Source organism: Myodes glareolus, chromosome 26 (genome assembly GCF_982192425.1).
Source record: "Myodes glareolus chromosome 26, mMyoGla1.1, whole genome shotgun sequence".
In the NCBI taxonomy this organism is placed as follows: domain Eukaryota; kingdom Metazoa; phylum Chordata; class Mammalia; order Rodentia; family Cricetidae; genus Myodes; species Myodes glareolus.
This window is the reverse complement of record NC_142051.1, coordinates 5,057,589-5,069,985: the sequence shown is the minus strand read 5'-3', so window position 1 is coordinate 5,069,985 and position 12,397 is coordinate 5,057,589. Positions and strand designations below refer to the sequence as shown.

Sequence of the window (12,397 nt, the reverse complement as noted above, 5' to 3'; positions counted from 1 at the left end):
ACAGCTCTGGTTAATACTTGGACTAAAGTACAAAGTTTAAGTACTTTTCTAAGGGATCTGGACCCTAAGTGCCTGGGCCTGAATCCTGACTCTGCTGTTTACTCGTGGTGTGATCTTTGCTCTTCTGTGTCTCTGTGGCCTTATCTGTGCAAGGACAGTAATAATTAGACACACCTCCTTTATTCAACCAATGTAGAATTATCATCTGAGTGCTAGGAGCCAGGATGTTCCGACATCAGGAGATACACAGTAAACACAACAGAGTCCTTGCTTTCATGAACTTACATAGAACAAAGAGCCAGGCGGTTAAAGCCGAACATACCCAAGAGCCACAATCACTGTGAGATGAAACAGTGCTCAGTGGGGAAAGGTGTGCTGGCTGTTGGAGGAACATCTCTCCTAGGAGGTACTATTGATCAGAGGCAGAAGAGAGGGGAGTAATAAGAGGGCCAAGCAGAATTCTGAAGTGAGTACATTATGAGCAAAAAGAATTTCATGTAAAAAGTCCTGAGGTGGAGAAGGCAAGTACTTAGGAGTGAGGTGTTAGTGTGTGTGTGTGTGTGTGTGTGTGTGTGTATGTATGTGTGTGTGTGTATGTGTGTGTGTATGTGTGTGTGTGACAGAGAGGTTGATGGGTCACTGAGTGAGACAGAGTAGAAGACAAGCAATGATGTAGGAGAGTCTTATGTATTTCTGTTGCTTTCATTGGCTAATTAATAAAGAAACTGCTTGGCCTGATAGGTCAGAACATAGGTGGGTGGAGTAGACAGAACAGAATGCTGGGAGGAAGAAGGCAGTGAGGCAGATGCCATGACTCTCCTCTCCGAGACAGCCGCAGGTTAGAATCCTCCTGGTAAGCCACTACCTCGTGTATAGCTAATAAGAGGCTACAGATAATGGGCCAAGCAGTGTTTAAATGAATACAGTTTCCGTGTAATTATTTCAGGTAAAGCAAGTTGGGCGGTGGGACACAGCCTGCCGTTCCTTATTACTACAAAGCAACTCCCTATTCTTAGCACCACAACTTCCAGATTTTTATTGCCTAAATTTTTCTCCAAGCTATTCTCCCTTCTCTTCTTCTACGATCTTCTCCTGTGTTCCCAGATGTCTTTGCAGCCAAGCTCTTCTCCACCTACTACTGAGATGGTATGAGGCTGTCCGGTACTCTATGCTTCTCCAGTGACTGACTGGTTGTTGTCTATGGACCAAGTCCAAGTTACTTGATGGAGAAAGTCATCTAGGGTCAGTTCCTGCTCCATTTCTATATTGTACTACTCACTTTAGCCATCCAAAGTACCAGAGACCCAGACAACCACATTTCTGGTCTATATGTCTCATCCCAAACTGTTTCGTCTGTCCTGGTTTTGTTCAGTTAACTCAGTAGTCAGGTGTAGCATTGCCTCTGCCCTCACGTAATTCCTTGGGAATACCTCAGAACTTTGGCAACATTATGTTCCACACTGTAGACTGAGGTTTCTGTCCCACCTTGTCCTGCAACCATTCAGTCCCAAAGAAACACACAGAGTCTTATATTAACTATAAGTTGCTTGGCCCATTAGCTCAGGCTTATTACCAACTAGCTCTCACAACTTAAATTAACTCATAATTCCTGTCTATGTTTAGCCACATGGTTTGGTACCTTTTTTCAGTGAGACATTCTCATCTTGCTTCCTCTGCATCTGACTGGTGACTGCATCTCTGCCTTTCCTCTTCCCAGAATCCTCTTACACTAGTGGCCCCACCTATACTTCCTGCCTGGCTACTGGCCAATCAGCATTTTATTAAACTAATATGTGTGATAAATCTTTGCAGCACATGAGAGCATTGTCCCACAGCATCACATTCTGTGTATCATCAACGTGGACCTGTTTATACTTCGGTCTCTCTAATTAGGTACTCATTTTCTTGAGGCTTCTTGATCATGTATTTCTCCAAAAGCATGTTCTAAGTTCACAGAGATGCTAGCCTTCTTTTCACACACTGTTAGCTTAAGTTCTGACCTGTAAACTGTTTTGTCTCAGGCTGTACCACACAGCTGCCCGTGTGAGATTTTACTCTGGGGGCTGGGTTTTAAATGCTGCCTGACTATTTCTAAGATATATCAGATTGCAGTGGTTTGAATAGTAATGAACCCCATGGGCTCATGTATTTAAATGCTTGTTCATTAGAGAGTGGCCCTACTTGAGAGGATTAGGAAGTGTGGCCTTGTTGGAGTAGGTGTGGCCTTATTATAGGAAGTGTGCCACGTGGGGCGGGCTCTGGGTTTCAAAGGTTCCAGTCAGGTCCAGTGTCACTCTCTTCCTCCTGCCTGTGGATCCTGATAAGAAGGCTCCTTCTCCAGCACCGTGTCTGCTGTGTGCCGCCATACACCCACCGTGAGGATAAGGGACTGAGCCTCTGAAACTGCAGATTAACCTCAATTAAATGCTTTCCTTGGCAAGAATTGTCATGGCCATGGTGTCTCTTTGCAGCAATAGAGCACTGACTAAGACATCCATAAAATCCCAGAGATAAAATGTGCAGCTTCACAAGAATAATCATCCACATGTCTGTCTGAGGAAAACGGGGAAGAAGAGCAATAATTCTGTGATTTTACTGTGTTTAAGCAGCAATAAATTTTAAAAGAAAATAAAACATTAGAAGAAACAATCACGTACTAAATAAACCGCCATACAGTGTTCAATTTCCTATTCTTTAAATGGGAAAGCCACCTGCCAGATGATTACTGCCCCTGTTTACTTTTCTTTATATTTACAGAGTAGTTGAGAAGGCAAGTCAACTCACTTGCTTTCTTTAAATTAACACACTCCTTCCATTAGGAAATTAAATTCATTTATTATGTTCTATTCCCTTGAAAAACTATTTTAAAGATTTGTTTATTTTTATATATGTATGAGTGCTTTGCCTGTATGTATGGATATATGTATGTGCACTACATGCCATGGAGAGCAGAAGGGGGTGTGAAACCCCTGGAGTTGGGTACATTTGTGAACCACCATGTAGGTACTGGGAACCAACCGTGGGTCCCCTGGAAGAGCAGCAATCGCCCTTAACCACCGAGCCACTTCTCCAGTTCCACAGAAGCTGTTTTTTGTAGTTGCATGTTTGTAACACCAAAATCAGGGAGGTGGGGGAAGACAAGAAAGAAGAAGAAAGATAGAAAAGAGAAATCATTGCCAATTCTACCAAAGGCTTCTAAGAGACAAGAGCTGAATCCAGGTGATGGAGAAGGCATCAGTCATTCAATAGATAAACAAAATGCACTCCATGCATCCCCAGCATAAGTGTGCGGATAATGAATACTGTCTCTCAAAGGCAGGGAAGACAGACGAGAGACAAACCACATGAATGGTTTCTACTTTCTGTCCCTTTGCACCAAGATCTTCCTCTATCCTTTGACCTTCATCTCCCCTTCATTAGGCGCCCAGGGCTGCTCAGATATGAGGTAAAGCCCTACATGGTCACGTGAAGCCTGCCTTCTCCCTTAGCACCTCCGAGCATCTGTGAATCCTAATTTTTATCAGTGACTGATCTGACTCGTCCTTCAGGGAATGAAGTCACCAAGCACCTGCTTAAAGAGCCCCACTTCTCCCCAGAAGGAAAAGGGTGGATTTCTTTGGTGCTCTCAGTCTACGCAGGAGGACACTGCCCATTCCTTCAGGTCCCTGGGCACGTAACCACGTTACTCTTGCATCACGTGAGTGAGTTAGCTGAACTACTGCAGTCATCGAGGCCCCCTCTGGAGCTCATCCCACAGAATGAAAATCACTGCCACAAAACTCAGCTCCCCCAAACATCTCTCTTAATTATCAGGGGTAGATAGATTAGATGAGTTAAACCAACCTAAGACATTTCCACATTACCATGGACATTTAAAATACCTTTATTTGTGCAAGTTATTCATAGTCAGGACTAAGGAGAAAGGACATCATTGAAGCATTTGTTTGTGTGCTTCTACACACCGTGGAAGGGAGACATACCAGAGTTTACATGTGTGCCATGTAGACCTCTATAGAGCCAGATGTGACTTGCAAGGTACCTTGTAACTCATCTCCTCTAAGCTGTGAAGCCCCTCCCCCTTTTTCTGGCAAAAGTTTGAGAAACTTCTGTTTTCTATCAGCAGAAGCACAGATGGCTGGCATATGCCTGCTTTGCTAAATGAAATGGGCTCTCTGCAGAGTCCCTCTTTGATCCCCAGTGGCGTATCCACAACACAGTGTAAAAGACCAGGGCAGAGTGGAGTCGTAACACTGAAGGCTTAAAGTCACCCTTTTGAGACGTGTACCTCCTTTAAACAAAATCACACCCATGGTATGTAAAATGTATTCACATTCCATATTCGAAGTAGTGGAACAGGGGCCAGAACACAAGCTACTTCCTTCATTTGGTGATCTAAAGACACACTGCCTTGAACGACAAGCCCCAGGAGTCCCAAGACATGGGACCACTGGAGTTACTTAAACAATCCTAAGTCCATTAGAGAAAATGCAGACAGTGAAGATCTAGGGATCTAAATAATAGTATTATCAGAAACGTGTTCTTGTGGTGAAGCTCGGGCTAGGCTCTTTGAAGATGAAAAGGATGCTCTCAAGTTAAAATTCACCCCTGTTGCTATTCTTTGATTTTGTCAAGGGGGAAATCCCACTTTACTACACACCTTTGGAATGCAGCCGCTCCAGTGGGAAATTCAAGACTGCAAACTGCAGCTAACATCTCTCCTGCCTTGGGAACGGGCTCTCTGGCATGGCAATGGCATTTGACCGATGGAATGGGACCATCTAGTCGTTATCACTGAAACATATCTGTGCAATCATACTGCTTTGTTAAAATAATTAGCCAGCACCTGAGCTGGCAGTCGGAGAAGTGGCCTGGTCTTTTGTTTCTCTCCTTTTTAAATGGTATTTTCGTCCTGTTAAAACTGAATTTGGGTGTGACTGACTGGACTCATTATAAGGCAAGTCCACACAAAGATGCCCTGCTGTCTGTGGGCTTTATCCATTATTATTTTTAAGTAATTAGTAGTTTCGATAATCCAAGACTTTTTAGTTGATAGGGAGCTAATGATGATCATTATTGATTTATTTATAATTAATTTTCCATGCTAGAAATGCTTCCTTTGACACACTGCGACTTTAGCATATTTATCATCTATTCTTGTTTTGGGTAGTGCAGGGGACTAACCCTCAAATTTTTTTGCAGTAGGTGTTTGACTCTTGAGTTGTTTATCCAATCCAGTATTTTCTATTCTCGATGGTCATGCGGAACAACAAAGGAGGGGACCGAGGAGACAACTGAATGTGTAAGAGCAATGGCTGCACAGACAGGAGGACCTGAACTCGTATCTCCGGAACTCATATCTCCGGAAATGCACCGGGAGGTGCAGTTGTGTGCGGTTGTGTGTGCTGGGTGGGGATGAGGATCTCTGGGGCATGTTGCCTCTCGGCCTCGTTCCAGGTTCTGTGTGAGATCCTGTCTCAAGGACTAGGCAGAGAGTGAAGGTGTAGGACACGGCTGTCCTCTGGCGTTTGTCCATGTGCCCATGTGTGCACACACTATATGCACTTAATGATAGTAAGTTAAAGAGCACAAAGGAACATGTTTCTGCAGTCTAGCCTGATAGAGTCAAGTCCTCTAAAATATATACATCACTAGGACAGCAGACATCTTAAAATATTTTGAAAATGACTACACCACTGACTTCTAGTGGCTATAAGGACTAATACACTCTACGTTACCAAACAGGCTCTCTAAGATCTAGACCAGCTGGTACTGATGGATAGAGCTTGTTACATGATTCAGATGATAGATTTGAAGTTCATATTGGTTAATGATCTTCACCCAAGGCTTTTCTAGTCCACACACAGCAATTTCACCCCAGGCCTTGTCATCCAGCTAAGAAGCTCAGACTTTTAGCCACAAGAAGAAAGGCGTGTCAACGCTGCTGGCGCAGTATGGTTCTATGAACTGTGCCCACCACCCCCCAAAAAAAAGAAAAAAGGAAAAAGCAACATCAAAACACATACATCCAAAAATATAAATAAATAATAAACCTCATTAAGTACTGGATTCATAGCATCTTAATGTTTCTACAGGCGATTGGCTACATTATCATTAAAAGATCAAGTCTTGCCAGGCAGTGGTTGTGTACACCATTAATCCTAGCATTCAGGAGGCAGAGGCAGGCAGATTTCTGTGAGTCTGAAGCCAGCCTGGTCTACAGAACAATATCCAGGGCAGACTCCAAAGCTACACAGAGAAACCTTGTCTCAAAAAAAAAAAAAAAAAGAAAGAAAGAAAAAGAAAAAAAAAAGAAGAAAAGAAAAGAAATAAAGAAAAAAAAAGATCAAGTCTTTGCCAGCCTTATACATGAAGATCTACTCACTGGGATACATCTATAAACATTTTGGCTTTGCACCAAATTGGTTCATGTGGAAATCAGCAGCGGTGTCCTAAAGTTAGAATTCAGATGTGTGTAACCAAACTTCCCATTAAAATTTTTACTTGAAAGCCTTGGGGTTTAGGAAGTGTTATTTTCCAAATAAAATGTTTAATTAGTGCCTAATTTAGAAAACCAAAATGGTTGTTTATGGTCTCTGCCTGTCTCAAATTTAAACAACATGAATACGGCACAGGCTTGCTGAAAACTAACAACTGTAAACAGTTGAACACACTCGTAAGGGGTCTTTCCCCTTCGTGATTACAAAGTCTTTGAGCCTAACCCTTTTTCAACGGAAACTCTTCTCAGCTAAAAGCTTTTAGAAAAAGCAGGCCAGAAAGTGAGTGTTTTATATGGAAGAAAAACTGGGGGCAAATGTTCCCAGTGCCCACCCCCAAACTAAGGAAGTTCAGGTAGAATAATTTCAGGCCAGAAAGCCTTCAAAAGCAAGCAACATAAACATTAGTAAAATCCCTGGTCTCCATAGATAATTGCCTATAAAAAAAAACATTTATTATGCCATTTTTCTGAGTGGTATGTAATATAGAAATGACAAGGAATAGTAGATATTAAGTATTTATGACATAGAACATCGTGCAATTTTAAACTCATTCATCCATTCACACATATCTATTATAAAATGAGTTTTTTGAAGACAAATCAACACATGCTCACTCTCAGGAAACCAAACTGTCACAGTACATCTATAGCCAGCGTTTACACCTTAGAAGATTCCCTGTGACAGCCAGCCTATTCATAATGGAATCAAACAAAATGTACTATTTCACAGACTAATTTGTTATTAAAATTTTCCCCATGGCCTCAAATGATGCCTAGACTATCCATGTTATTGCTTTACCATGCATTGCTGTGACCGCTGGACCTCTAAGTGACTTTTCAGCTAAATTTATATTCACACTCATAACAATTTTCTTAAGGTTTGTTTCTGTAAATAAACGCCCCACTGAAAAATTTGCATTTGAGCCGTTCCCTGTCCTGGTGGGACTGTCCTGCTAGGAGTCCCAGGGTCTCATTCAGCCTAAGAGTCCACACAGTTCCTACCGAAAGCACTTGCCCGAGAGTGAACCAACTTCCTATGGGAAAGCGAAGCTCATTTGGCTCTCCTCGGACTTCTCTGATGCTGATCAGGTGCTGTGCTTCAAATGGCTCTCGACACTTTGGGTGACTGGACTCAAAAATTACTAGAAATAAATAATTACTTATTGCTTTTTACTAGGTCTTGAATCTTAAGAAAAACAAACAAAAATGACAAAAAGCTTGGTCCATAAGTTGCTAAAACAGCCAAAGCTTAACATGTAATGATCAGATACATTTTGTTTCTGTGGTGTTGAAATGTCTAAATGTTTGATAACATTTGGATTAAATAACCAGATAATGGGGTCAATTTTTCATTTTTCATGTTTTAATATGGGTGGCTTTAGCTATGCATGCCTGTCAAAATACTTAATTGATACTGAATTTATTATTTTTTTCCATTTTCAAATTTCCCTGGTATTTTAAAATATATATGGTGCTGGAATCACATTATTTTTAGGGAGCAAAATTAGTTATATTTAAACAAGATTTTAAAACATATTTCTTTTGGCATTGTGGAGTTCTCCCCCGCTATACACTCCTCTACATAAGAAGAGCACACCTCAGATGCCGTGTAATGACCTGGAGTCACCTCTCCACAGAGAACAAGGTAACTTCTTGGGGTGCTAATGTTCTACCTAAAGAGATAAACCATACATTTAATCAACACCTGAGCAGGAAGACATAAAACACCAGACTCTTCATCTTTAGCTAGTTCTGCCATTTCCCCTAACCCCTCACAAGACAGTTCTGAAATTGCTGACTATGTGAGTCCATTTTATATTCAGCAAGAAGCCAGTGTTTGCAAATATGCAGTTACAAAACGACAGAGCAGGCAGCAAGGAATGAAAGCCTTGGCTTGTCATTCTCCAGAAGACGTGCGGTGTTTGTGGGGGGGGGGGAGGGGGGTCTGTGACTGTGCTTGGGAGCTTGACATTCTCTACTATTTTCCAATAATGCAACTCTTTCACCTGATGGGGTGGCTGGGTGGGTGTTGAACTACTTTCTAATGCTTTTGATGGATCCATTATTATGAACAAATCTCTTTAAAATACAAACTGCTGAGTGCAATAACAAGTGGTTAACCACCAGTAAACAGAGTTGGGTGAAAGAGAAGGAAGCCAGGAAAGGCCAGTTATTCATCACTGATTTCACAATATTCCAAACTAAACTGCAGATAGAGTTTCTGTGAAGAGAGACCTGCAGACAAGAAAAGAACCACTTATCTGTGCAAAGGGGCCACAGACTCCATGACCCGGGTCCACTAAACATCACTTAACAAAAACGCACAGCAATAGGAACATTGAAGGTCTGGATGTGGTCTATTTTAAAAGAAAATTAAAAAAAAAATAGAACAAACCGAGGGTTAAAAGACAGCTGAAATGGCCCCGCCTGTGCTGTAATAGGCAATTACAGGGAACCAAAGTGGTTTCCTGATTTAGCATAGTTGCTTTTTATAAAGTGTTTTCTTGATTACATTCTTCTTGAAAATGGCTATTTAAGCAATTTTAGAATTTAAAAAAAACCTGAAAATGTGCAGTTAATTATAATTACAATGGTTTTCGTAGTAGACACATTTTTTTACCAACTAATGAGCAGAATTTATGGCTCACCGCTTGTCCTCTAGACAGTCGTGCCTCAGAAATTAAAGTCACACAGACACTTTGTGCTACCCAAATAAGAGGCCATTAATATTGTCAGGAAGATGTATAGAAGGTAACACAAAAAGTCTATTGCGTGTTAAGTACAAAGAGGAATGCTTCATTAACATAGACTTTGCTTCTTTTTTCATAGACAAGCAATTTGAATGGTCACTTAAAAAATCAGTAGTCTGTAATTTTCATTGTTTTATTTTATTTCTTTTGAGTCTATGAACCTCTTCCAGAAATGGATGGCATCACATTTCTCTGAGCAAACTCAACATATCAGCCTTTAGAAACGCATGCCAAGAATACATTTAAACTTATTGTGTTGTTAAGCATAAATAATGTCACAAATGTTTATCACTTAGTATAGAAAGTATTTTAAATGTTTTGTTAATTGTTTAATACCAGTGATTATGAATATCTGGGGTCTTTATATTCACAACCTCAAGACATCGAATCTTATTAAAATGGTGATCGCAGGCACATTGCCTCTTAGATTATTCCATTTATTTGACAACTTCAAATACATTGGCACTGATCCCTTTTTTGCTTTGGCAGCCAGACAAGAACTTGTATAGAACCGTAAATGTTACTACATCACACACCATTACTACTGCTGCTTGCCACTAGAGAGAAGAAATACCAGAGTGAGTTCTCGCTCTCTCTCATCAGAACTTACCTGCCCCGCCGCTTGCCAGGTAAAATTCATGGAGTGGATATTGACAGGAATGGCTGGCATTCTCTGCTGGGCTTTCCTGAAATCATGTGTGAAGGGGGCCATTTTCCCCTCTGAGACAATCAGAATATCTTCTTCAAATCCTGTCGTGTAAATAATAAACAAAGGTATCAAACCAGATTCATTTCGAAGAAACAGGCGTCTCATGCAGAAAGCAAAAACCTGGAAGAACTAGCGGTTTGTTTGTTTGTTTGTTTCATAAAGCACCTGCCAGCGTTAATAGGGTTACTTTCTGTCCGTGCGTGGTTAAGAACCGGGCTTGCTAACACGATGTCAAGCAGTGCTGATGCTGGGTTCCTCTAACAACTCTGCAGTCAGGACTAGACCTGCCTGCCTCTGCCTCCCAAGGTCTGGGATTAAAGGCATGCGCCACCACCTCCCCACTCGCCTTTGCTTTTTTGAGAAAGAAACTCATAAATGAAACGTCCAAATGGAAGACACTGGTTTTAAAAGAAGGGTGCAAACTGCACCCTCGAAGTTAAGTTTAAAGCACATTCGGTGCATGTATGGAGAGACTAAGGACAGACTGGGAAGGTACAAGTGCAGGGCCTTACCTATGAGCACTCTCGCCTGATGGGCGTCGATCCACAGGTACAAACTCTCCTCTGGCGGCTGCCCGGCAACTGCTCGCAGGAGGAGGAGGCAAGGTAAGATGGTCCAGAGCCGGAGTGCGAAAGCTGGGACAGCGCTTCTCCGGGCCATGCTGCTCAGGAGCAACTCCTGCCGCAGCAATAACCTGCGCTTGTGAAGTTCTCGGTTTTCCTTCTTTTTCTTTTCTGTTTTCTTTTTCTTCTTTTTTGGTTGCAGCTGGCGGGGCTGGAGCTGCTCCCACTTAAAACGGCTGGACTTTCAAGTCTCCGGTCTTGGTCTCCGGTGCGAGTGAGCCCGGGGAGTGCTGGAGAGGAGGGAGTGTACGCGCGGCCGCGCAGAAGGAGGGGGCCTAGAGGGAGAGGGGACCGGAGAGACACGATGCTGGCAAAGCTGGCGGTGCCAGCACGTCCCGCAGTGCCAGCAACTAGAGGATCACACGCTGGAGGGAGGAACCGCGGGAAAGGCTGGCACCGGCGAGCGCTAAGAGCTGGGGCGGCCGCCACTAAGGGGCGCTGCGGGGCCGCGTGGGCGGGGCCGTGGTACCCGGGAGACCGTGCTCGCTCGCTTGCTCCAGATGAATGAAGTGCTGCACGCCCCGGGTTGTGAAGGAAACACAACAGAGAAAATGCACCCAAAGGGACTTCAAGGTCATCTCTCGATCCTTCTTCTGCCAGAAGAGACGTGTGTGGGAGCAGGGATGCAGTGAACGGGGGAAAGCTGGGCGCGATTGGCCATCAAAGATGATAATAACTCCGTCTTCCACCCCGGGGGCTAACTGAACGCACCTGGTCCACCTTCACTGTCTAAGTGTATGTCTGCGTGCTTGTCTGCAAACCCTGTCTTCTCTAGCTGACAGTTTAGCCCTTTCCCGGGAAGTTAGATACTGAGATTCTGCAGGCTAGGGCGGGCTATTGCAAGCGCTAGGCCTCGGAGGGACTTTTCATTTGTGTACTGGGTCGGTACCCGACAGGTGGCGTGGTTTGTCTGCTTGATAACCCAATCGCACCCAGAATACTTCCCTCGGCCCAGGATGATAGCTGTGAGCTGTGACCGCCCCGCGCCCCTCCCACACACAGACACACACCTTGCCCACGAGGGTAAGACTCCCCTAAAAATTGGATTTTGGAGAAAAAATATGAAGGCGTGAGCCCAGTCTCTGAAATCTTAGGTGTTCGGCGGATCTTTTGGGAAGAGCACTTTGCTGGCCGGGGCTTCCAGCACTACCTCCTCATTCAATCGTGCGCAGAAGATTTTTACCTCTTGCATGACTCCTTGAATGTACAGAGAAAACGGAAGTAAACGGGTTTTCAAAAACACAGTAAGTTTTCAGACTCAGGAATAGCTTTGTTTACTTTTTTTTTCCTCACGCAGTTGCTTTTGAACCAATGCACCCTAGGATCTTTGCGAAGCAGCGGGTCTCTCAGCAGGGAAAATCAAACAGAAACTACACAACAGAAGTTGGACATGTGTATGTTCAACAAATGTTAGTCACGAAGTTTCTTTAAAAAAAAATCAAGCTGATAGAAAGAGGATAGTATGTGCGTATGGAGGGTACACAAGAAGACTGTCCATCGTGAACTGATGTGAACTCCACGTAACTTCGTTTTTTATAATGTTTATTCCTTTTGTGGAAGCTACTGTTACTATTCTTATTTTACTGATGAGGAACTAAAGCTTTAAAAGCTCGGTAGATTGTGCACAGATATTCAGCTGGTGAGCAATGAGAGCCAGAGTTGAAATCACAATCGCTCTGACTTCAAAGCCCCCTCCGGTAAGGACACCTCGTTGTCCTGAGCAATCACAAGATTGTTTACCTCCAAGTTTCCCAGCCGCTCTTCCTTGAAATCAAAACATGTAAACTGATTACAATGGCACAGGCTAGAATATGAGCGC

At 43.1% G+C, this 12,397-nt stretch overlaps 1 protein-coding gene across 1 annotated transcript in view; it reads right to left on the bottom strand.

Annotated features, from left to right (window-relative positions):
• Positions 1–10,987, bottom strand: part of Wif1 (Wnt inhibitory factor 1) — a 63,530-nt gene extending 52,543 nt beyond the window's left edge. Inside the window, exons 1-2 of the mRNA XM_048418573.3 lie at positions 10,468–10,987; positions 9,857–9,996 (exon numbers count right to left, since the gene is read on the bottom strand). Of these exons, the coding sequence (XP_048274530.2) occupies positions 9,857–9,996; positions 10,468–10,615 (288 nt within the window). The 5' untranslated portion in view covers positions 10,616–10,987. The remainder of the gene's footprint in view (positions 1–9,856; positions 9,997–10,467) is intronic.
• Positions 10,988–12,397: the final 1,410 nt, after the last annotated feature.